Source organism: Cottoperca gobio, chromosome 4, assembly GCF_900634415.1.
Source record: "Cottoperca gobio chromosome 4, fCotGob3.1, whole genome shotgun sequence".
In the NCBI taxonomy this organism is placed as follows: Eukaryota; Metazoa; Chordata; class Actinopteri; order Perciformes; family Bovichtidae; genus Cottoperca; species Cottoperca gobio.
In genome coordinates, this window is record NC_041358.1 from 1695637 (window position 1) to 1721566 (window position 25930).

Sequence of the window (25930 nt, forward strand, 5' to 3'; positions counted from 1 at the left end):
GGTTTATTAAATAATGAATTGACAAACATGATATCAACAAATGCATATACAAGCAACAACAACTGACAGAGTTTATTCTGTCATATTCCCAAAAACTTTATTACATGAACTCTTTTTACAACACACAGTTAAATGTTCAGCCACCTTCCTCTCATAGTTTGGGCGCTCAAACGAGCTTCCATCCCTCCATCTTGCCAACTTTTGTGAAGAAGGCCAATGTACCCAGACACAGACACGCTGACGTACCGGTCATAGCACTGTGGGCTGGGAACACAAAACCATCCACTTAAATAGTTATAAATCTGATGGAATAACAAATAGAACATAACTGTATGCATTCATGTCTCTCTCACTCACACTCACACTCACACTCACACTCACACTCACACTCACACTCACACTCACACTCACACTCACACTCACACTCACACTCTCACTCTCACTCTCACTCTCACTCACACTCTCACTCTCACTCTCACTCTCACTCTCACTCTCACTCACACTCTCACTCACACTCTCACTCACACTCTCACTCACACTCACACACACCTCTACCAGGAACATACTTACTTCTGGCTCCCAGGAAGACCCCAGTGGCACAGCCCCCAATGAAGTAATTCACAGGGTCTTCTGGGGCTTCACGAGCCTGCGCACTTAGACAAGTCGCCATGCTGAAAATGGCTCCCATGGTGGCTGGCACAACACAGACACACAGCCAGCTCAGCATTACACAACCCCATACAATTTGTGGAATTCAGACAGTAAAGTGTTTGAGTCACATGACTGGGATCTGGACATCATTGAGAAACCTAAACATTTGTATAATTCTGGATTAATGCAGGATTCCAGCTAATATTTATCATTATTATACAGTTTAAGGTTAGTGGCTGATAAATAGTTAAAATGGTATACAGCCCCACAATCGCGTCAAGCGCCCGAGTGCACGGATGTTGCCAATTTGATCATATGTGGGGCTGATTGCCTGTTGCCGCTACTTTGATTGATCGCTTTTTGCCAAATACTGTTGTCGTGATTGTGTGACTACCATCTTGTTTTAAAGAAGATAGTAGTCACCATGAACGATGTGCATCATTTTCTATTTATTCAAATTTGAAAGTCTGCAATCAAGTGCATTATAAGAATAAAAAGGGTTTTAAAATGACACAGATTTGCAAGGTTTCCATGTCTAGCCGGATAACTCTTTATCATTGTGTTTTGAAGCAGTAGGATTCTACAATAATAAAGAAGGACAATATGAATATTTACCCATGGTAACAGTTGCTTTGGTAGTCCTCTGTAGCGCTTCCAGTGCAGAATCAGGATTGAATACCACAATGTGGTAGGCTGAACCAACCAGGCCTGAAAACACACAAAGAAACACTTTACTAAACTGGAAATAAAAAAAAAGGTCTAATTCTCAGGCTGACTGTGCTCTCAGTTCTTTCTGATAGTCAAACTGAACTGGGTATGTGGTAGTGATTATAAACATTCTTACTCACACTCATTATGCATCAACATGAATTATGTTTAGTTATTCTCAGAATGTCAGCGGTTTGATGTGAGCAGAGGGTGTGTGTCCCAGCTCCTGAGACCAGTGGAGAAGATCTACAGACCAGGTCTTTTATTTGACAGGTTGGCATTGGCTACAGTCTATTTATGTATTCATTTGTTTATCGGTCTACATATCAGCAAATCAATTTTTATGGGCAGTCACTGTAATTTATTTGCTGTGATTATTGCACATTTGTTTCCCTTCGAAACATATCCATTTTTTAATAAGTCTTAATTAAAAGATAGTCAGGGATTAAGGTCATATGATATATTCCACATGTCTCCTGTTCGGTACCACTGAATCAGCGTTTCCTATTCTAAAGGGTTCTACAGAGATTTCAGAAGTGACAGACATAACGATTGAGAGGCCGGTAGAAATTCAAACAGGTCATTTCAGATCCTCAGGGTCAAGACGATCTGCTAAAGTTCAAACCAAGCATGACAATGAGGAAGAAAGGAAATGTAACGTTTATATAAATACACACACACACACACACACACACACACACACACACGCACACACACACACACACACATATATACTGTAGATGTAAAGATAGACATGATGATATGTATGCTTGATTAGAAGTGTTTTCAAACAATGATATGAACGATGTCTCCTTTAGTATATAGAGTATGTCTGAGCTGTTCTTCCATCAATCTCCTGATATCAGTTCAGTCATAGTTCAACTTCAGATGCCAAACTGTCCAACAAACATACCTGTAAGAGCGGCTCTACACCAGTCTTAACGCGTGTTGTTAGCTCACTGTTATCACAATACATTGAAAACATCTACGCAGTCAACTTCACACAAAACTATATTGGTATATTGAAAGTTGTGATGTAAATTGCCCTAAACGCGGCTTCATATCAGTCCTGGGTTAACCTGCTAACATTAGCGCAGAGGCGTTAGCATTAGCTCAAACATGGGCGATAGTGTGATTTCTCTTTCGCACGGCGGCGTCTACAGCCAGAATGACTCGCAGTTGTTTTTCTCGATGCTGATATTTACCCAAAGCTGTCCCTAGTTTGGTAACAATCCATGTTTTCTGGACACAGTCTGTGCCCTCCGGTATGTCCCAGTACCCCATGTCGGATTTAGCAAGGACAAAATCTTGAATTCTCGCGAGAAACTTATTCCGGTCGGCAACAGTGTATTACCGCCCCTGCTGGATTGGAGTGTGAAGCGCTCAAGTGAACCTGCGCTAAAGCGGTAGTTAAGTGTCTGTAACAAGGAGACTCTAATGTCATATTTACTGATTTATCTTCCTTATGGACAGTAAGAACACCACATTTTAACCGACTATGGTTTGTTCATATACTCTTGCTGCTTGTGAAGTGCTCTATGATCTAACCTCACACACATCACCTCTCTTACCAACATACTTTTTGTATTTTGCACACGTTTCCTGTTTTCACCATCATCACAGTAGTTACTGACAAACACTTTTCAGACAATCCGTTAAGAAGGCATGTTTATGAGTGTAGGACTTATTATGTATATATGTCACTTAAGAGAAGAGAGATGACATGCTGCTGCATGCTGCAACACTTCAGTGACAGTACGCTCCCTCAGTCTTCTTTGTCTTCTTCTCTGTCCCATCAACCAGGTCATGTGCAGCCCAACAAGCCCATCAACATTTTCCAACACATTTGTGTACTCAAATAAAATTCACAACCCCCGGATACACAACTTTAAACCAATTTATTACCTCAACGTTGTAACGGATTCCAAGGAAGGAAAGCAGAGCTCCTGCTACACGTCATCCTGCCATACACAGGTTTCACTGTCCCACCATTTCTTCTTTTGGACCAAACACTTGTTTGTCAAGAATAAAATGCAATTAAAATATAATGTATGGAGACTTCAAGTCTGATCTTCATGTCATGTTTTACATTCACATATGAAGACATCATTTCTTCTTCCAGAAGTGGCTGTATTTGTCAGCTTTGAAGCTGTCTTCAAAGTCGACTGCTGTCTGTTCTTCTGTCTTCTTCCCATATCGCTTTCTCCGTCGAGCTAGACGCTCCTCTTCAGACAGAGCGGACAGAAGGACTGGCATCTTTCAAAACAGAGACACACCAATAAACTTACAAAACAGGAAATATGAATTAACATACTTATGGAATCATAAGCCACAGGATCAGTGCACATTATTATCTCGAGCAAGGAGCTGATGTTGGTGCTGTTGTCAGTAATAACAGGGTTGTTAAGGGTAGCGATAGAGTAGGATGATGTAGTCGGTGTTAGTGTTTGGGCAAACATCAATTACATTACTTGCCCAACACCCACACTGTAGTTTTCTTTTTTTTATAGAAATAAAACCCACTTAGTTTATTTTCAGAGTAGTTGCAGTATCTCTGGGTGGGATCCTGCTGCCCTTCCATGCAGCAGGAACTTAGAGCCATTCAAGGCACTTAAGTCCTGATATCTCACCCTCTGCTGTTTTTAATTTTGACAATTGTCTCTTGAAGTCCCTGAATTTAGAGACTGCGAGGCTGTAAGATGTTTGACGACACTGCCACTTGTTCTGGAGGCATATGTCACTGTTGCTTTGTGATATGCCAATGTCCTTTCTTTTGATTATAATACTTAAAATGCACCATGTTCCACTGTCATATTGCGATTCTTATTGACACATACTACTACTACTACTTTGGTAAATTCCACTGTCCACCAGTGCCTGTGTCATCTGCCGGTGAAAGAACAGTGGCATGCCGTTTTCATGTGGCAAACGGCAACAACATGCCATTTGGCCAGAATGTTTATATTAATACAACTGTGTGGTCAGTCACGTTAACATAAGCAAGAAGTATGAAAGCCATGTAGTTTAGAAAGTGTACAGCACCAGAGCAGAGTGTACTAACCATGACTACGCGTCTGGGTTCATTGTATCTGATGTTGACTGTGGATCCATCAGGTCGGACCAGCATCACAGGATACTGCCTCTCATACTTCTGCCGGCCATAGCGAACCACTGACGTCCTGTTGGAGTTCAGCTGAGGAGGGTGAGTGTGGAGCAGTGCAGCCTGGCCGAGGAGCGGGAACACAGGGCACACACACCTGCCCACACACACAATATATAACGTTAGTCAGGGTGCAAAATTGACTTTGTCCATCGGCCAAATGGCTAGTGAATTTTCAAAGGTTACCAGTCTCTCGATACATTACTATTATTATATTATTATATTATTAGGGTTTTTTGGCTGGTAACATTAAATAGTGCTAATGTGTCAATGTCGGATGTACCACTGCCAACACAAGCTGAAGGGACACAAGTCTGTTTTCTTTATTGTGAGCAGCGTTACAGAGCATATGTCGCAGTAAAATAGTTAGAACACGTCGAGAGTGTTTGACAGCAAGCTAACATGAGCATGTATGAACAAACATTATTCTTACCGTGCGAACAGACTCTGCGGTGCACAAAGCTTCACTAAATACATGCTCGCGACCAGGGAACTACTGAACTCAAACAGGAAGCACTTCAGGGGAAGGTCAAACACTGGAGTTGCAAAGGAAATGTCCGACTGACAAATACAAGCGCAGGTTCGTTCCAACAACATTCACATGGGGCTGAAGCCGGCTGAAGTTGGAAGTGGCGATCGGTTTGAAAGCAAGTGTGAAATTCGGTTATGATTTTTGACATTTTGGAATTGACGGTTGGCATCAATTGTAGTGATGGGGAAAACGAAGCATACAGAAGCACCATGAGATACAGTCAAAGATGGCAATGTCTGCTGGACAAATCCTTGGTATTGCTGTTGTATGGATAGATTAAATGTTCGTTCATTCATTCAACTTTTATTCAAACTCAAAAATATATTGAGGTAGAGACCTCATTTACAATATTATTATTATTATTATTATTATTATTATTATGATTAAATAAACAAAGAATCATATGCACCAAGAAACACACATAAGAAACAATAATAATACATCAAGCAGTTCAAGTTTAAGGCGAATAAACCAACTAAAACAAGAACTGGAGGTGAAATAGGATGGCATTAAACATGTTAATTGCACTATGGATGAAAGTGACGTAAGCTTTAGATTCTTCTGCATGGTGTTCCATGTTGCAGGTGCACAATGAGAAAAAGTGGATTTTCCAATTTCAGCACCTGCAACATAATCCAATCATACAGCGTGTTCGCTAAGGATTAAGAGACAACAAGGAGGTAAAGTAAGGGGGGGACAGTGAGACCCTTTTAAATGTTTAAAAGCTAGTGTCTATCACTGCTTATAGATAGCAGCTCACTATGATCACTATTAGAATTACCTCCATTAATACATCCGAGCGCACAGTGATCAACTGCATCTAAGGGCTGCAGAGTCTGAAGAATGTACAGTATCCACATTACAGTATAAAATAGTCATCAGCATAAAGATGTATGTTACACAGAGTTGAAGAAACAACATCATCTTTATAAAGAGTGGACAGAACTGGCCCAGGATTGAGTCTTGTGGAACATATTTTACAATTTTAACAGATTTAGATTGAACATTTCCCAGATATACACTGCTTGTGGCCATCATGTAACTCTGGAAACATTTATATGCAATACCATCAAATCCAATACTTTGAAGTATTTTAAAAGCAATGCATGATCAACCGTACCGGATACTTTTGAAAGATGAATAAAGAGCAGCACTGGGTCTTCTGAAGCCGAGATAATGGTTGGCATGGTTGATTCCTGTGAAGAGCACCTGAGCGAAGGATTTCAAATGATAAATTAGATGACAGCATCAGGTGGAGATCATCTGGGCCAAAAAGTTCCCTTCATTCCCAGAAGACATTAAAATGTTCTTTTTTCTGCAGCGTAGTAAGAGTAGTTCTTCTTCCTACAGGCTTTCGTTGTTCGTTTCCTCTCCAGAGTCCTACGGCTGCTATTTTGTTACTTTATTAGGTTTCAATTTTATTTTCCAGGTGAGAAAGTAACGACTTAGATTTTGGATACGTGGTTATGCTTAAATGCTTATTTAGATAATGGCTCCAATATTTGGAGATATGAGGACCCTCTGGCCGGTCATCTTGTCTGTATTGAGAAAAGACTCAGTTCTTAGAATACATCCATGGATAAAACAGGCAGAGCAAGAACACTTCCTGTCATTCGGACTGTACTTGGCTAGATGTGGACTATGAATTGGAACAGTAGCCTACTTGGGCTGCGACTGATGACTGAGCACAAGAACGCAGATGTCCGTATTTCCGCTCACGTAGTTGTTGTATGTGGATTGAAATTGCATTTCCAATTGTGTCCAATGTGGTCACACCCTGACCACCTCCGGGGGTGTTTTGGCTGATCCATCACAATCCGCCCTCATTGTCTTTAGGTTAACCTCAAGGCATCTATAAGTTGAAACATACATTTCACATTTCTTGCTTCAATCAAATTGTGATAAGCTAAACTTGCTGCTAATATTGGCCCGGCAATTCATCAATCAGGCTTTAGTAATTACATTAACTCAAAAAGATTGATTTCAGTTGTAATATTGCATTTAATTAAAAAAGTGTTCACATTGTTATAATTTCAGCAGTTGTTCTTATACCTTCTATCAATCATTTTCATACAGTGGTAAAAAGTGCTGATCCTGACATATTTCAGAGCAGCAACATGTGTAAAACCTGATCAACAGAACATATGATGGAAGTCCAAGCTGACAAGTACCATGGGTTCTCTTCAGCTCTTTGAATCATTGATGAGCTTCTGCTGCTTTGTGATCGAGTGTTAGACATTCCATCCACAGGCAGCATCAGTCCTCTTCTCGCTCAGTAACAGCTTCGTACTGTGGTGGCCGTCTGTAGAGGCAGTAGTGCTGAGTCATGAAGAGGATGTCAAACACCACGGAGAACACACCCAGACCAAACTTTGTAGGATCACCAAACATCAGACTCCACTGGTCTGAGGAGAGAAACATTACAGTTAGTACAAACATGTCAGACGTACAAGGACACCATCGCTGTGCATCATCACCAGCAGCTGCTAACAGTGTCCCTCCATTCTTCTCAAAAGGCCGGGTCTCAAGTAATAGAATACTTTCGGAGTGCACTGTATACTGAGCGATGTCATCTAAAAGTCAAACAGTTTGTTTAAGCTCTGCAAAAATAACAGAATCAGAGAAATGTGCACAGTCACAGCAGTAATCTTTCAATCAATTGCACATTTATAAACTTTTATGAATGTTTTCATGTGGTCCTGATGTAAAGTATGAGCTCTAAAAATGACTTTCTGACGTTTAATAGTTATAAGCAGACATCCCCAAGATGATGGTTCACAGGTTCATGAAGGGTACAGACGCTACAAAAAGCCACAGTCATGCTTAATGATAGATGTCACACGGTCAGTGAAACTTCTTCTTTGCTGTTCTTCTCACGGGCCGGTCTAATGAGTGGAGCAGGAAGCAGTATCCATATTAAATTATGTTTAAGGGAGTTTCTTCATCCATTCAAAGATACCAGCAGGAGTGGAAATGAGGCTCCACTATGAGCAACAACCAGACTTCAAAGATCTGATGAAAATGATGTGTATGCATATTTCTGTCTGAGCATCTGGCCCCTGGTGGGTGGACTCGACTGGACTGTTGTCTAGAACTTCAAATGCTTTGCACAATGCATCACAAGTATCCTGTAGGTACATACATATAGATAGATATGAAAATAAAAAAGTGCTTTCTGTAAGGTTTCCTTTACCTGAATAAATCTACAGCCACATTCAGTCTTTAGACATATTTCATATTTAGTCCCGTAGAGCTCCCCAAAAGACTCTGAGGTCAGTGAACCACAGAAACTCAAATTAACATTGTGTCAAATGAAAAACCTCTGTTCATTTAAAGGTTCAAAATACAATAGTCAGAGCATTAATGTAGAAGCAAACAACTATCTGCTATGTAAAGATCTGAACAACCATGCTATTGTGGAAACATAAGGCCCACCTTCAGGTAAACACGGTCAGCACTGTCAGCTACAGCAATGTGTGGCTCTTTATATCGATTGGTAAGTAAATGACATTATGACAGCCCTGAATGCTACACATGATAACAGATGAAGTTCAGGATAGAGATGTTACCATTGTTGTAGGACTGAAGGAGCATCTGTAGAACACTCAGGACTCCACCAGTGAAGTCCAGCAATACGTTGCCAATACTCCAACCGTCAGTGCTCTGCTTTCTGTAGTTCATGTACGCCTGGAGAAACAACAGCAACAACTATCTGTCAATAAACATACAGCTACATATCATACTGAAGTCAATGTTGTGCAATAGCTTTGAAACACACTCATTGATTCCATGTTTACTGTCAAATTGATCAACACCAACATGTAATACGAAAGTGAGCTGCATCCTTTTTATCAGCAGATTTTCTTTCCACAGGGTGAATAGAAAATGAAACTGACCGCGTCAGAGAGGTGAGTCCACTGTGAGCTATACTGAGCTTGTACTTAATGCCACTGCTGTATTGGACTGTTTTAGAATAAGAAGCACAAGCTAACGTTAACACAATGTTTACTGTATGGCTACAGCTTCACAATGAGTCTCCATGTTTGTGCTCCGTCACTGTGTATGTGTACAGCTTACCTGTGGCACATATTTGATCAGAGTGACTGCCAGTTTAATGTAGGAGAAATAGTAGAGGTAATCCAACCAGGTGATCCGTTTGGCTACAGCAAGAAACAAGCTGACCAAGGCAAACGTCCAGCCAATCACCAACAAGAACCAGGCTGTACAGGAGACCTTTTGACCCCCCCTCTGGAAGAGAGGACAGAGAGGGTTACACAGACACACAAACACACATTCCCATGAGATATATTTTAACATCTGCTTTAACAGCAGCGTCTCTACATTAGACACACACCTTGTACACAGCAGCCTGGCTGATGTAGACCAAGCAGAGCAGGACAGCATGCAGACTGAAGAAGACGTCGTTGGCGTTGACCGGGTTAATTCCGTTGAGGTTCCTCTTCAGAAACTCCTCCTGCAGCAGGCACAGAGCAGTCACTATAGGTCTTTCTCGTTTCACAGTTTGGACATCCTCGAGTCCTCTCTTCCCCTCCTCTCCTACAAGCGGAGGAGGCGAGGAAGAGACTTGAGGAGAGCGGAGCCGAGGCAGCAGGCATTTAAATAAATAAACTCCTTTCACCGTCATTTTAAAGCGACGTCAATTAAATATGACATGAGGCACAGCTGCATCATCAGTCCATTGTTTGGACATTTTGCAGGCCACAAGGACAGCACGGTGCCATGTTTGTTGCCGTGCTGAGCACTTCCTCTACACGTTTCACTTCACTGGAACAAATCAATCTTCATGTATTCATGTCTGTCTCCTCTGGATTGGAGTCCAGACTCAGTATGAAACATGCTTCATGTGTATAAACAGTGATGAAGATACCTTTATATAAGGCACCCAGAACAGTCCTATGTTGAAGACACTGTAGGCAATGAAGCCAGTTAGGTTGAGAGCCAGGAAGTCGAAGTTGAGACCTACAACACTAAAGACAAACATGTTGGGATTAGTCATCTCCCGTCTCACTGCTTGTACCCTGAAGTCAGATAAACAGAATATAATCTTAAAGGTTCAGTGTGTAGTTCTGAGCCACCTGCTCCACAGAAACAGAGGACAGTGTTTCACCTATAAACTGGCTCCATACAATCTAAATTCATCAATCATAAAAACCATCAGTTATTAAACAACAACTATAGTATAGTATGATAACCTGTTCATATGTATTGTATTCTAAGTTTCAGAGTGTTCTAATGTATTCTTTATATTGTATTCTACAGCTATATATCTCCTAGTGTTGATATATTTCCTGTGTATGTTCCATCAGTCTGTCGGTTCTTAAGACCAGACTGAAAGTCCGTCTAAATATCTTTTGTTTTTGGGACTCAAATGTAATCATTATTGCAAAACTTGAAAAAAGAAGTTTTAACGATGATAATAATTTGAGAATTCATTCCAAGGCAGACAGATGCTTGTCAGATCATTTACCAAACTACAGGAAGTGTTTACACCATCATATAATATGTATGGCCTATTTTTCGGTTTAAAATTCAGAAACTGAATCTTGTGGAGAGTTTGAGTGACATGTCACATTTCGGGGGCAGTTACTTTGTTTTTCAAGAAAATTCAAGGGTCGGCTTATGAGCAGGACGTGTGTTTCAGCAGAAGAACAGTCGAGTGGTTCATGTGGTGTATCAGACAAAGCTACACAAAGACATATGTTTCTATAGAAACAGAGGACAGACAGAACCTTTTCCTCCGGCAGTTTTCCCAGGCTTGTGGGTAGAAGGACACCGACCAGGCCACAAAGTAAATCCAGCCAATCACCTGACTGATTACTGACAGGGCGTTGCTATGGACGACCATGAAGTGGATACTGAAGGACGAACTGAAGGAGAGAGCATGAGGCTTACTGAAAGTGTCGTCCCGTCAGACGCAGGGCTTCTGTAGAGCATGCATGTTATTCTGTTTGTCTGGTTGCAGACACCCACCTGTTGAGCTCTGTGTTGTTGCTCAGCAGGTATGTGGTCACCTGACCCACATCATGGGCCATCACATTGAAACTGACTGAGGTTTCCTCCACTGGCAGCAACACCTAAACAGAAACAACAACAGGACGTCTGAATACATAGAAATAACTGTTTGATGATCCATGCTGTTCATTTTGTACTTCAGCTGTGTCAGAAACCTGCGCTCTGTTCTTTGTATTTAAGGTATCTTAATATGTTTTCTGGACAACAATGTAGCCGAAGTAAGATAAGTCTTTATTGAGCCCCAGAAAGTAGGGACTGAAATAAGTACAGGTACATAGAGAAAGGTATAAATAAAGTTTTTAAAAAACATTTAGAAGTATATAAAATAAGACTAGACTTTCTCAAGCTAAAATAAAATAAAGCTTCCCCCTCTTCTCTGTTTGATCTCTTTTTTAATCTTCGGGTCAAAGTTCACAGTTTGGAGCATGTAGACTGCAGAGCCAACATCGCAGCTGGGTTTGGGAAAGTGTTCCACTAGTTAACAGGCTAAGATTCTTTAAAGAGGCTTGGAGTGACTCAGCCTCAGGGAGTCAGGCACAGACTGGGAGAGTCCTCTGAACTACGTTTCTTACGTTACGTTGCTTTATTTGGCGCCATGTGTTACCTGCTCAGGCACTGTGATCACAGAGGAGGAGTTGGACTTGGAGCTGAAGGTTACATTGAAGTAAATCACAGCCGACTGGTTGACGGGGGAACTAGAGAAAGACACAAGAATACAGTGAGAGCAACAGCTGCTTTTACAAACTATAGGAGCAATAAGAGCTGAGCTCTAGTACCAAGATCTGGATTTACTTATTTCAACTACTGAGCATATTTGCTTTATTACTTTCTCACTGCTTCATAGCCACACCTTTGCTGGAAGGCAAAAGCAGAAGACGAGCAGCACTAGCTGTAGTACTGTGTAAAGTGTGAGAGTTGTAGAAGCTGACTGGGTTGACATGCGTTTCAGTTTAAGCTAGAGAGTGCTGCCTATGTGTTCACAAACACCACCTCCACAGTCTATAGTAGCAGAGCGGCTTCACCAGTAGCATCAAATATCCGCTCAATAACGCAGAAAACAGAAGCGAGTAGATGGCTGCATGCAGAGTTTCTGTGCTGACCTGGAAGTAATGCTGATGTTGACTTTAGTGTTTTCCGCAAGTGTGACAACATCTGGAGCAAACAGATGCACTCTGGACTCTGGAGGAGGACACACACAAAAATAATCAGAACAACATTTGGACATTCAACCCAAGATGCTCACAGACACAAACAATACATATGGACATGAATCATAATGAAGCATAATGTTTAAAGTAAAACATCTGAAGCTTCCAGGCTGTAAAGTGGCCGACAGTACGACTTAGTGTAATGTGGAAGTACGACTACAGAAACAAAGAGTACAACTGTGAAAAGGAGTTCATTTGTGGAGTCGTTTTAAAAAAGGAACAGAAAACGTGTAACACACTTTTTAAAATATTGTATATTTAAAAAGAAGATCATTAACAAAAATAAAACTGAGGTATGAACACCAGTGTGTATATTACTTTTTGTGAATATATAATATACATATATATTTATTTTTATATTTTCAGTGTATACATTTCATGAGAATTGTACAAATAAGTAAAAAGGGTGGGTGTAATAAGCTACACCTTTTTGCTTTGGTTCATCACTACTTCAAAAGTAATGACTCATAGTACATTTATTATTTTTGATGTGTGTATTCCAGTTAAAAACAAGCTAAATAAACTAAACTTAGCTAAACATATTATATCATCATATTATAATTTTACCATTATCATAATCATCATGAGGTTACTACATGCTTCAAGGATGATGAAACATGTTTAACCTCTTCATCACTGACTGTAAAAACGTGTGTCAGCGCAGTAAACAGGAAATAGTCACAACAGTGCGTCACCAGAGAAGTGTGCGAGAGTCCACAGCAGCAGCAGCAGCTGAGCAGGGAGCCGTCTCTGTGCCAAGCCCACACCTGCCATCTGTGCTGCCAGCCTGAAGGACACGAGACACGCACAGAGGGCATTACAGACATCACACAACATTAAACTTTATGATGTTCACAAGTGTAGTGGCACTGGCTCCTTTTACTTTATTTGGGTTCAGTGTACAGTAAGTGTCATCCACAATGAGGAGCTTTCAAACTGCTCTCAGCCCGTTTACATCATAAACACATTTAGTGTTGTGGAGAAGTGAACTACGTGTAATTTAACTATTTTGCAGTAGCTTTCTGGTTGTTCAACTACTTTAATATTTGCAAAGTGATTCAAGTAGTTTAATTAGTTTCTGAGTCATTTTTTTTGTGTAGCCAAAGTAACAATTTTGGGCCTATAAGAAATGAATTCTTATTTTTATATTACCATTGCTTCTCTACTGTAAGTGAACCTCTTCGATTCTCTCCAGTGAAGAGACAGGCCCATAGTTGGGACTGTTCAGACTGTTTGTTAAGATTGTACAACAGTTGGGAATAAACTCGATGGGGCATTTATTGCTGACATGTCACTTCTTCTGTATTCTATTTTGCTATAATTTCGTGTCACTTGTACACAGTCAATTGGATTTTTACAAAGCAGTTTGATCTACTTGTACTACTACTGAAGTAGCTTCCGTAAACTAAACTTGATTTCTCCCTCGGGGATCTTTACTGTAGTTTAGCTTGTAAAGCTGTCAGAGTAACGTTAGCTTCCCCAACATCGAAATGTTCCTACAACACTCTCTGTCCCAATGTCATGAAAACAGGAAGCTTGCATTACTACTAACAGCTGCTCGTTCTTAAATGACATGAAGCTTTCTTTAGAAGAGTGAAGGTTTAAACAGTTTAAACAGGCTAATGGAAGAATCATGTGACAGCATCTCCAAAGTAAAGGCAGCAGCCTGGAGCAGCTGCACTGAACACATAACACCACACTAGTGATTGAGCTGAACGCTTCAAACCGTAAGTTACATTTGCTTTATCGGACATAAGTAAACATGATGGAAGAAACTTACAGCAGTTGAGTTGACTGCTTCCTCAACAGCAGGTCACAAGACACTAGACACAACTCTTCTTCTTTGTCTTCTTCCTCCTTCTCTTCTTCTCTCGGTTTTTCTCAAACAACGTTGAAGTGCATACCGCCACCTACTGTACAAGAGTGTGTACAGAGTGTGTCTGTCATTTTACCATTTTACCCATGGACGTTACGTTACGGTTTTCAAGTGTGGGTGGGCTTAGCCCAGAGGTGAGGTGGAGCTGTGTGCACCTGCATGGTAGTACAGTTACCATTAAAGGAACTCAGATGGCATGATGATGGAGAAGTAAGTCTGGGAGTTTTGCACTGAGCCGCTACACACACATAGTGTTTTGTGCTGGTTGTGTCGTTAATATATTAGTCATGTTAACCAGGTCCATGTTACCTGGCCTTAGTCATGTTGACATGTCTTAGGAGTAGGGTGGACTTCACATCCTCTAGGGGGGTCCGGGGGTATGCTTTAACATTTTAAAGTGTATTGTATGCATCTGGTGCACTTTGAGAGCAAAATTAAGATGCTAGATCTACTAGAACTTTGTGGTCTTGGTAAGGGGAGGGGGCACAACTCTCAACACTTATATGAAAAATTGTTTCTTACTAATCTTATACTTGCTAATCTCTGTGAGCCCATGGGGTTGGGCTGAAAATATAAGAATGTTTGCCCTTACTGTTGATGGTACTTGCAACTGTGAAAATAATTATAAAAAAAGCTGAGATGGCAATAACTACAAAGCAACAGACATATTTTCTTCTTTAATTTATCATCGTAAAAACATTGAATGATTTGGAGAAAACACTGACACAGGTCCACCTTGCCCAAAATAAAGAACATTTGCATAAATCTGGTGCGCTTTAAGACAAAAAATATCCACTCCTACACCTGAACTCACCTCCATCACACTGTTGGCTCCACAATCACTTGTTCTCTGCTGCTGCTTCCCTGTGGCAGAGCTTTCCTTAGGAATCTTCTTATATCCATCTGATCAATGAACATTTGCAGCTTATGATAGTTAGAATAGAGATTCACCCTTTCCTGCTTACAATTGTTTTCCATAGTGAACAAACGTTAGCTGTTCTGTAGCTAGCCAGTTACTATTGACTACTGACCGTACACCAACAAACATAGAGGACCTAATGTTACTACACTTTTCCCTTTTCTAGAGTTATTAAAAGTTAAGCAGCTAACACATATTAATAACTTACAATTTCACACAGTGCATCTTCCAAAATGTCTACCTCTCGTCTCCAGCATGACTCGCCAGAAGTTGCAGATATCTATCATGATATCAAAGCTGTGCTATAACCGTACAGTCTATGGCGGCACCCTGTTCCCCAGGGTCCTAGCACCCTTGATTTACTCTGAGCCATCTCTCCCTCCCCCAGGGTCTTAGTGCCCGGTTGGAAACAATATTTTAAAATATCTGTATAGTGTTAACCCCTTTCCACACAAGAAGGAGCAAATTTTCATTTGGGTGGGCTTCAAAACATTTTAGGTGGGCTTCAATAGGCCTAGCTACACCACTGGTGCCATTTAATCCTGTGTGGTCCAATCTGAGTCTAGTTATGATGATTTCCTCCCTCTTCCTTTCTTCATAGTTCTTTGTTACGACTATGTATTTTGTGATACCCTCTTCCTTTCTGGTCTTCCTGGGACAAGCCATTGGGTACACTCCTAAACAAGATGGTCATGGTGAACTCTCAGGCCTCCATTCATTATGTCCTTGTTCTTTCCTCCCTTGTCCACCCGAACCCACTCCTGGAACTTGGAATATTACCAACAATTCTGTAACGTTGTTTGTAAATAGTTTTTTCCCCTGCTTCCTTTAACCTGACCCAGTATGCAAGTGCAAGTTTCTCTCTTAACTCCAGCGGTGTCTCTCCTGCATTAATAGGGGTTGACATAATTGCTCCTATACATAAACATAATACTTTATATATTGTAACTGATCCACAGGGATGTTTTTTCTGCTGTGCCATACACTATACACCCATAATCTATTGTTGAACTCATATAGTATACTAAATATTCTAATGATGTCAATTGATGCCGGTTTGTCTGCCCCCGGTCACGTCCAGCCACAGCTCGTAATAGAATAAAGACTTTTTTGCATTTTGTTTCCAAGTGTTTAATGTTTATTTCATGTATATTTGCTATCTAACAGACCCAGGTATATAAATCCATGCACCTTGTTCATCAGCTGACCATCTAATGTTAGCTTCTCAGCATCAATCAGCACTTATTTGTAAATACAATGTAACAAGACTTGTTGACAACTTGAACCCCTATACGACCACTTCTCCATAGCTTTTTCTATATTGTCTAATACATATGGGACATTTCTTCCCCTCATCCATACGACCCTGATGTCTGCGTACAACGCTGATTTGATGCATCCATCTAAATTAGTAAATATGTCGTGTATCATTATATTAAATAATACAGGTTTGGGGAATACCCTTTTCTATTACAAAATCCTTTAAAATATCTGCTCCGACTTTGACTCTGAATGTCCTGTCTGTTAAAAAAGGCCATATTTATACACCCTCCCTCCAATACCCATTTTACTTTTACATTTACATTTGATAAGCAGCCCTTCCCTCCACATAGAAGTCTTTTCAATGTCAAAATATACTATTGCCATCAACTCTTAGTGTCTTTTCCACCTCATCATCGACTCTAACTAGAGCATCTATTGTGGACCATCCTTTTCTACAGCCGCTCTGTTCCAATACATAATTCCAATAACCTACGAACTGTAATCTTCTCCATTAATTTGAATATCTGAGACATCCAACTTGTCCTCATGCATGTTGCCCCCTACAATACTGGAGTGTGCCACATCATGAATTAATGACAGCTTTCTCATGCGATTTATAAAATAAAAAAAACATCTAATTGATGACATATTCTGGATATTAACCTGCTTCCTTTGAACTTGTTTGTCCTTTATTTTCCACTCCCTTCCCAGATTGACCCTTTTTAGCCACCAGCATGTAGCAGGATTTTGAATCTCCTAACCTAACAGAAGAGCATCTCTACATTTATTATTGCTTTCTGTAAACATTTCAGCACATACACAAAATTCTGTACCGAGGCAGCTTCAGGCAATTCTGTAACTGTAGCTGGATCTGATACCAACACCTTCCATTAGTATCTCCATCCCATAACCTCTTCTACTGCGTCTCAAATTAAGCATTTAGTTTCCGCCTCACTTGTATTCATCGCTGACTCTACTTGATTTGCTTTTAATCCATTTTTGACTACTTTGATCTTCTCTTTCTATAATCCCTTGGACGCCTACATGAGCTGGTAGCCATACTTCTATAAAGAGATTGCAATGTTTCCTAAAGCATATCCTGTCTACACCTTGAAGGTTTGACAAGCCCGGGATGCACTACAGACTAAGCATATTACAATAGTCAGGGTTTGATTTCCTCTGAACATAGCAACACGTAGCTCTCAGCTCTGGGACATTAGATCCTTACTCATTTTACCAGTAGTGACCATGGTGAAACAGCTGGCATTAAAACAGTTTGACTAATGATCCAACTGTCGATTCCTAATTCCTTAGTAATATCTGAAATAATCTTTCTGTAGTTTAAATTGTTCTTAAACAGATTTAAACCTGCTGCTTTCATGTACCACCTTCTGATGAGCGGGTGATACTGTGGGAGTATGGGGTGAGGGGGTCACTTTTGAGGGCCGTCCAATCCCTGTACGCCCAAAGCGAGAGTTGTGTCCGGATACTCGGCAGTAAGTCGTCTCATTCCCAGTGGATGTTGGCCTCCGCCAGGGCTGCACTTTATCACCAATCGTGTTCGTGATTTTCATGGATAGGATATCGAGGCGTAGTCGTGGAGGAGAGGGGTTGCAGTTCGGTGACCTGAGGATCTCATCGCTGTTCTTTGCAGATGATGTGGTCCTTATGGCATCATAGGTCTGTGACCTTCAACAGTCACTGGATCGGTTGGGTCATGACCGAAAGAACGAGATCACGGGTACAAACGGCCGAAATGGGTTTTCTCAGACGGGTGGCTGGCGTCTCCCTTAGAGATAGGGTGAGAAGCTCAGCCATCCGTGAGAGACTCGGAGTAGAGCCGCTGCTCCTTTACGTTGAAAGGAGCCAGTTGAGGTGGTTCGGGCATCTAGTAAGGAGCCACCTCGGGCGCCTCCCTAGGGAGGTGTTCCAGGCACGTCCAGCTGGGAGGAGACCCCGGGGAAGACCCAGGACTCAGTGGAGAGATTATATCTCCTCACTGGCCTGGGAACGCCTCAGGATCCCCCAGTTGGAGCTGGAGGATGTGGCCCGGAGAAGGGAAGTTTGGGGTTCCTTACTGGAGCTGCTGCCACCGCGACCTGACCCCGGATAAGCGGTAGATGGATGGAAATCTAAAAATATTGCCATTGGCTAGTAAAACACCCATTATGTGTGAGTATTTCATTATGTGATGTGGGTTCTTCTCATAGCCGTGGTGGAGCTAACGCCCCATTATGTAATGTTGTGACCTCGCACAATAATTCTATTCTTATATACATTATAAGATGTGGAGCTGTCACCACACAGTACTCCGTATCAATGCAGTCTCTAGCAGGGCATACAGTTTCATTAGTTACATTTTTATTTTCTATTTACAACCGATTTGTTATATAAATATAATACATCATTTTCAAAAAAGCTGTCAGGTCAATGCATACAAGAGCTTGATCACAATATGATGAGGTGAAACACACAGGCTGGATTGGCTGACTATAGAAAATTCACTGCGCGCTCATGAGGACATGGTAGTAGAGGATGGGCAGTGAGCCTCGAGGTGTACAATATTCAGGATGTAAACACTCCTGTCACAATGTCACAGTAACTGACTGCTTTTAAACTACTGCTGTATCCATTCAGGACATTTACACATGAGATTCTTCCCAAGTTCAGTAGATTTGTTGCATCAGTCCACCGAGTCTGGAGCTAAAGGCCAGAGATGATGCAACATCCTGCCCTCAGCAGCACCAGTCTGCCAGCTGCTTTTGTTAGCTTCCAACACAAGTGGCTGTTTGAGATGCCAGTGGGGACACTAGAGCATGGAGGGTAAAGCTGTGTGTGGATGAGACTCGTACACACACACAGTAACATGCAAGTGAAACTGTTAAACTGAAGAGTTCTGAGATCTCTATAAACTGTAGCCGTTTGTTTTAAATACACATCTTTAGTAATTGGTATAAACATTTATGTTTCCTGCTGCCCAGAATCAAAGAAGAAGAACTAGTGTGGTCATGTGTTAGAAGAGTCTGCAGGCCGTGATGCTCCTCTCAGGCGTTGTTGATGATAATGAGAGCAGGACTCGCTGTCTGCTGACTCGTTTCACACATGACGCCCTGCTCAGCCGGCTTGGCAAAGACTCGCGGCGTGTTGAGGTTGTAGACTCCTGGCTGGAGGAAACAGGCCCGCAGAGTCAGGCACAGCACCTCCTGAGGCTGCAGCTGCAGCTTGTACTGGGTCTGACCCACCCATGTGAACGAGCTGTGGACCTCCACAGACTCTGGGCTGAAAAAGGATGGATGGAGAGTTGAGAAAACATGTTCACTTTGACCTGGACTATGTGATGTTATCGAACAGCGAGCTGTCATTATTGACAAATGACGGGGATTCAAGACCCTGATGCAAATTTGCAATAATGACCAGCTTGGTGTACATTAATCCGCCTATTACATGGCTACTTACTAAAGTAATCAATAACTTGACACAAAACATTGATAAAAAAAAAAAATTGCATTGATTTAAAAAATATGTGGCGTGATATAAAAGTTAAAGAAGTTAAAGTTATAACTAGCTATCAAAGTCCTGCTGTCAACATCTTTCCACTGTCAGAAAGCAACATGCTGAGTGATGAGACTGTCCGTTATTCTTCTGACCATATGAATTGTATGAAAAAGAAATAAAAGATAGAGTGGAAATAAGGGTAAAATAGCAAGTCCCCGGAACCAACTGTCATAAATTAGGAGGTAAGCTTGGTTTTAGGCTCCTAAAGAGGCCGTCCACTACTCCACATGAGGATCAGTCAGTCAGCTCGTGAACACAGGGAGGGTCTGACTAACAAGCCTTGATGACGTCACAGTGAACAGAGGGCCTGTCTGAGGAATTTGAAAGATGCCGATGTTTACAATCCAATTAAGATGCAATCAAGTTGCATTATGGGAATTTCACCCACACATGAGAAGATATGCCTTTTTTCATCTCTAGACTACATCAAGTCCAACACTAAATCACTCACAAGCCAATGAGGTGGCTGTAATCACAGTATATTACATATCACAAATTAGCTTCAACTCAATTTTAGAATGCATTTTGTTATGTTGCAGATTCAATCTAACATTTAGGAAAAAACTTAAAATATCACACACGCACGCACATTACCTGCCGCTTTTGTGCCTTAAGTCAATGATGACATCCACTTGAGCCAGGGAGCAGTTGGATAGAGTCAGAGTGACGGGCACCACACAGAGACTTGAGAGAGAGAGAAGAGCAACACATGCTGATGAGTTAGAGCCATCCCATACTTTATTCCAATGCAGGTCAGAAGCACATACTGTCAACATTTGAGGGTTTAGAAAGTAGCTGTGATTTGGTCGGACTTTCTGACCCGCCTACATCACAGTGACCCGCCTACATCACAGTGACCCGCCTACATCACAGTGACCCGCCTAGATCAGTGACCCGCCTAGATCACAGTGACCCGCCTACATCAGTGACCCACTTACATCACAGTGACCCGCCTACGTGACCGCCTACATCACAGTGACCCACCTACATCACAGTGACCCGCCTACATCTTAGTGACCCGCCTACATCTTAGTGACCCGCCTACATCACAGTGACCCACCTACATCACAGTGACCCGCCTACATAGTGACCCGCCTACATCAGTGACCCGCCTACATCAGTGACCCGCCTACATCAGTGACCCGCCTATATCACAGTGACCCGCCTACATCACAGTGACCCGCCTACATCACAGTGACCCGCCTACATCACAGTGACCCGCCTACATCACAGTGACCCGCCTACATCAGTGACCCACCTATATCACAGTGACCCGCCTACATCAGTGACCCACCTATATCACAGTGACCCGCCTACATCACAGTGACCCGCCTACATCACAGTGACCGCCTACATCAGTGACCGCCTACATCAGTGACCCGCCTACATCACAGTGACCCGCCTACATCACAGTGACCCGCCTACATCACAGTGCAGTGACCCGCCTACATCACAGTGACCCGCCTACATCAGTGACCCGCCTACATCACAGTGACCCGCCTACATCACAGTGACCCGCCTACATCACAGTGACCCGCCTACATCACAGTGACCCGCCTACATCAGTGACCCGCCTACATCACAGTGACCCGCCTACATCAGTGAAAAAATTTGAGAAAAAAAAACAAAACTTGAATTTCAGACGGGGCACGGGGCTCCATTGGCGGGGTGCAGGGTCCAAGACAATGGTAGGGGAAACACTATAACCCATCCTAGTATTAGGAGCAGTGGGCAGCTACTATACAGTAGCCCGGGGAGCAGTGTGGGGGTCTGGTGCCTTGCTTAAGGGCATCTCGACAGAAGGCAAACTGGTACCTTCAAAGCACCAATCCAAATTCTTCATCAAAACTCTAGACTTCATGTTGATAACGTTAACACCTAAAGTAACATCCAAATCATCATGGCTAAATCCATATATCACCATTCTATCAGGCTAATTAACAGTTCCAAGCTTGACATAACGTTACATAAGTCAATTAAGTTTATCATAACCACATAAAGACATGCAAGCAGTCAAAAACCGACCTCCTAAGGAGCCATCCCCTCACTTCCAGAAGCTCATCGGATCTGCACCAAACATGTAGGTGACATATTCATATTCAAGAGAGCTGTGTGTGTGTGTGTGTGTGTGTGTGTGTGTGTGTGTGTGTGTGTGTGTGTGTGTGTGTGTGTCTCACCTGTCCTGGACAAAGGGATGTGTGTAGGTCTCGGGGTAGTGCAGGTTGGTTTTGATTAGTTGGGACAGCTCTGCAGAGGGCAGGATGACTGGAGTAGGTACTTCTGATTTAAACTTGAGCAGCACCATCTCTTGAGCGTCCTGCAACACAAATGCACAGACACACAAAGTTACAGTGCACAGCACAGGCTCTGTAATCACCATATGTTTATGGCGTCATCCAATCACTTTTCTAAATAAAACCCTACTGAGATATGAAACATCACATTGGGAGTCTAAATCTGACATGGTCCACACACAGACATTTTGGAGACAAAGGAGTAGGCCCGTCACAGGCATTACATCATCACCATTATTAGCTGACCACCATCGTTTTACAGAACTGTTAAGATTCCACAATCAAGGGAATTTTAGTCAATGTTACAAATGTTGCAACAAATAGTTTATTTGTCATCACAACTCATGGAAACTTACCTAATTCGAATTCTACCTGATCACAAGGTTCCAATTTCAGGGGAAAAAAGAGCTTAGTCCTGTTGGGCAGGTTGTTCTGCTCATATGACAACATATGTGATCTCTTTATGTACAGCGGAGAGGCTCCCCGACGGGTGCAGCAGTGCGTTTCACAGCTCTGGGGATCTGCTGGAGATCATTTATAGACAGTCCTTAGCTGCCTAATTTCAGTCACACGGTTCCTATACTCTACTTCAAATGTAGCTTTTTCCATCTTGTGGCACTTGTACGTTTGGCCGGGACATGAACACACATACACCCACAGTGACTGAGACAGGACACACTTTATCCGAGTCCTCCACAACAACAGAGAGTTGAAAATAGCAGCATTAATATTGTTGAACGTATTCAAACCAATATTTCATCAGGTTTTTTGATCTGACCGCTCTAGTGTAGTGGTTACAGCAAATGCCAGCAGCCCACTCTTTTGGGACTGGTGATCAGAGGTTCAAATCCTTCTTATGCGTCTGTCAAAAAATTATATTTGTCTCACACGTCACATGCTGGATTATATTATTGATTACACCTATAGTCTGATTGGTTTAAGAGGTTTTATCAGTTATGGCCTCTCCTTTTCAACTCAAATCTTTTCACCTTCCCAACCAGGAGGCTTGGTCACACAGCTGGTACAGCACATGGCACAATGCATCTTGGGAACTACAGAGTTCACGGTTTGACATTGTAAAAGATTTTTCCTGAGAAAAATAGTGTTACACTCGCTAATAACTGTACCTCTTTGGGAATCAGAGAAGTGGCCTCTTTGCCGATGGTCTGCAGCGCCACATGGAGCTGGCCCTCTAGGATCAGTTGTTTGTTGTCCTCAACCACATAGGCCTGTACACACACACACACACACACACACACACTTAGTTTCATTCAAGTTAGTACATATGAAGCTGTGAACTCGATATTTAAACCTACAACAGTAGATGTGTGAAATAGTCCTGTTTCTATACTCTGCTGATTGCCAGAACTTTCATGGTGTGTTTTCTCTATTTTTCTTAATTTTATTCAAGATGTTATATCAAGGATGATTCTTTACAGATCATAAGCATTGGACTCATCTGCTTGGTTTACCCAAGTATGAACAGAATGATAAATGGTGCAATGTTTAAAAGGTGTTGGTGTGAATATCAAGAGGCAACAACAACACTCCGAACATGTGTTCCCTCTGATGTGACTGTGTTAGCGGACTTAAAATATGCCAGTGCTAATTAAGAAACTGAGCACGGGGGAAATCCTCATTACTCAGTTTTGTTGGTTTTCCTGGTAGCTCTAACAACCGTCTTGTCCATATGTATCCTGTATCAGGAAAGCTCTCTGTGGCCACTAAGCCTGACTCTGATATACTGCATGTACCTTCCAGATGACAATGATGTTGAGGTCCAGCTCATTACACTTCTTGACAATGCTGGTGATGTCCTCAGTGGGGACACAGCTCTGACTCCTGCTGCTGGACGATGTCCTGGATATCGGCCCATCCACTCGCTGACACTCTGAGCTCCGACAGCCACGGAAGAAGAAATCTCCACAGGGTGTGGAGGAGCTGATGATCTGCAAAAAGACAATGGACGGGTGAGGGGCAGAGGCTCGATAGACAGCAGACGTTGAGTGCATGTGATGTAGGTTCCCCCTACAGAGGGCCTTCTGGGGTGCACTGTCCCACAGCCAGTGCCGGTTCTAGACCAATATCACTGGGCGCCTGGCTGGGGCCAAGTGTTCTGTCAGAGGGGCACAATCAACCCGGGACAAAAGAGGAAACAGTGTTCAAGCCTTCAATATTTTTAGTTAAGTATAAATAATCGCGTACAACAAAAACAATACCATGATTGGTATGTTCCTGACTGATGACAGCATCTCTCCAGTGATCAACCATGGCATGCATGTTTTTATTTAGGTTCCCATGGTAACGAGTCAGACTGTTCATACTAGTGATGGGAGGTCTGGCTCTTTTCAAAGATTCGGCTCTTAAGGCTCCCAAATGGCTCTTCATTTAGTATCACTCGGAGCCTTCTATGTTAGTCTAATTTAGAAATTATATATACTTTGTGTTTTCATTCAGTGTTTTCATAAAAGCCTTATTTTTATGCATTTCTTTTCGTTTAACATTTAATCAAACCTTTAAATTAACAACTTAACACAGAACCACAGCAAACAAATCAAATAAATAAAGGCCAAAGGCCACTTTATTTAATACAAGCGTCTTTGAGTTACAATAAAAGAGCTATACAAATGTATTATTATTATTATTATTATTATTATTATTAATAAAAGTCTTTAGTGCAGTGCTTCTTTTTCGGTTTTCGCTCATTTCTTCACTTTCTCCCGACGCGCTTGCATTTATTAAATCCTGCTCCCAGTCTCTCTGTCGCTCTGTGTGTATCTGGCCTGTACCACTACACTCGCTGTCTTTGAAGCGTCTGCCCCCCTTCCTTCTTTCACATAATGGTATGATCCTAGTCTGTCCTCGTATGTGATTGACCGCATGGTGTGCCCATCAAAATAAAGCCCCTGTTGGCCCCCCAACGTTAGTTAGATCACATGGAAACTTTTATCAATAGTAGAAGTCGTAAAATGCTAACATTGTTTATTAAACATCTACCATATGAAATATTGTTTTACACTGCATATACATGCTTATCTATGATATTCATATTGTTATGAGTTTGAATTGATCAAATACTTGATTGTGCTCCTTGTAGTTTCTGAGATACACACACTTTCTTATCATACAGTCTCTGGGAACATAGGACGACAGAGTCCCCCCAAGACCAAATATAGTTTGTGCTTAGGCAGGCCCAGAGATTCCACCACAGCAGATTGAAAAAGTTCAATTGCAGGCACAGATATGTTAAGGTGCTTTGCATTATTAACTTAGTCTGCTTATCTTCTTAATATTTTGACCTTAACAATGGATCACATGACAACTTGTATGTGAAAGGCAGTGATGATGCCACAGTGACTCTGCAGCGCTCTGGAGCTGTGCATCTTCTTTCAGCTCATTGTACGCTTTTACGTTCACAAACTTCACTGCTTCGTGTCACTCTCACTGCTCTCGTCAGCGTCTTTTTGTTTCCACAGGAAACTCTTTGATAAACTCCCTGTACCCGACCTGCTCAGCAGCAACCGGCAGACACTAGCTGGTGAACATCGCGGTGCATCTAGCAGCTAAAGAGAGTGATACTGCACGTACATTCATCAGGTAGACATAAACATGACTCTCAATGAACGCCAATGTCTGGATGATTTGTTAGACAGTTGTTTGCTAGCACACAAAGTAGCCAAAGTAATCTGTTACTGTGAAAAGGCTATATTAGATTGAATTACCTGTAACTT

The 25930-nt window shown here is 41.9% G+C and overlaps 4 protein-coding genes across 9 annotated transcripts in view; all 4 read right to left on the reverse strand.

The window, feature by feature from the left end:
* Nucleotides 1–57: 57 nt before the first annotated feature.
* ndufa11 (NADH:ubiquinone oxidoreductase subunit A11) lies at nucleotides 58–2720 on the reverse strand. Its single transcript, XM_029429374.1, has 4 exons — nucleotides 2565–2720; nucleotides 1267–1359; nucleotides 571–693; nucleotides 58–264 (listed from the first exon to the last, which is right to left on the reverse strand). The coding sequence occupies exons 1-4, from the start codon at nucleotides 2641–2643 to the stop codon at nucleotides 167–169; spliced, it is 393 nt and encodes a 130-aa protein (XP_029285234.1). The 5' UTR covers nucleotides 2644–2720; the 3' UTR covers nucleotides 58–166.
* Nucleotides 2721–3242: 522 nt separating this feature from the next.
* Nucleotides 3243–5153, reverse strand: mrpl55 (mitochondrial ribosomal protein L55). Its single transcript, XM_029429888.1, has 3 exons — nucleotides 4953–5153; nucleotides 4421–4616; nucleotides 3243–3615 (listed from the first exon to the last, which is right to left on the reverse strand). Exons 1-3 carry the CDS (start codon nucleotides 5114–5116, stop codon nucleotides 3466–3468), a joined length of 510 nt encoding a protein of 169 aa, XP_029285748.1. The 5' UTR covers nucleotides 5117–5153; the 3' UTR covers nucleotides 3243–3465.
* An 804-nt stretch (nucleotides 5154–5957) lies between these two features.
* Nucleotides 5958–14205, reverse strand: ctns (cystinosin, lysosomal cystine transporter). 2 transcript variants are annotated; one of them, XR_003832147.1, is made up of 12 exons: nucleotides 14073–14205; nucleotides 12988–13079; nucleotides 12185–12263; nucleotides 11689–11779; nucleotides 11043–11146; nucleotides 10802–10939; nucleotides 9940–10039; nucleotides 9406–9525; nucleotides 9129–9299; nucleotides 8621–8738; nucleotides 7223–7456; nucleotides 5958–6903 (listed from the first exon to the last, which is right to left on the reverse strand). XR_003832147.1 is itself a non-coding variant. In XM_029429887.1 (11 exons), exons 2-11 carry the CDS (start codon nucleotides 13064–13066, stop codon nucleotides 7308–7310), a joined length of 1149 nt encoding a protein of 382 aa, XP_029285747.1. In that variant the 5' UTR covers nucleotides 13067–13079; nucleotides 14073–14205; the 3' UTR covers nucleotides 7033–7307. The 2 variants fall into 2 exon arrangements, 1 of the variants encoding a protein (XP_029285747.1); XM_029429887.1 differs by lacking the exon at nucleotides 5958–6903 and having other exon boundaries at nucleotides 7033–7456.
* A 4484-nt stretch (nucleotides 14206–18689) lies between these two features.
* Nucleotides 18690–25930, reverse strand: part of trappc8 (trafficking protein particle complex subunit 8) — a 35830-nt gene continuing 28589 nt past the window's right edge. For 2 of the 5 annotated variants that reach the window (XM_029429410.1, XM_029429409.1), the window contains 5 exons: nucleotides 23954–24148; nucleotides 23327–23428; nucleotides 22083–22222; nucleotides 20500–20589; nucleotides 18690–19629 (listed from right to left, as the gene is read on the reverse strand). In XM_029429410.1, coding sequence (XP_029285270.1) covers nucleotides 19395–19629; nucleotides 20500–20589; nucleotides 22083–22222; nucleotides 23327–23428; nucleotides 23954–24148 — 762 coding nt within the window. In that variant the 3' untranslated portion in view covers nucleotides 18690–19394. Of the gene's footprint in view, nucleotides 19630–20499; nucleotides 20590–22082; nucleotides 22223–22555; nucleotides 22724–23326; nucleotides 23429–23953; nucleotides 24149–25930 lie in introns of those variants that run through there. The other 3 variants (XR_003832124.1, XR_003832123.1, XM_029429411.1) reach the window with 3 other exon arrangements.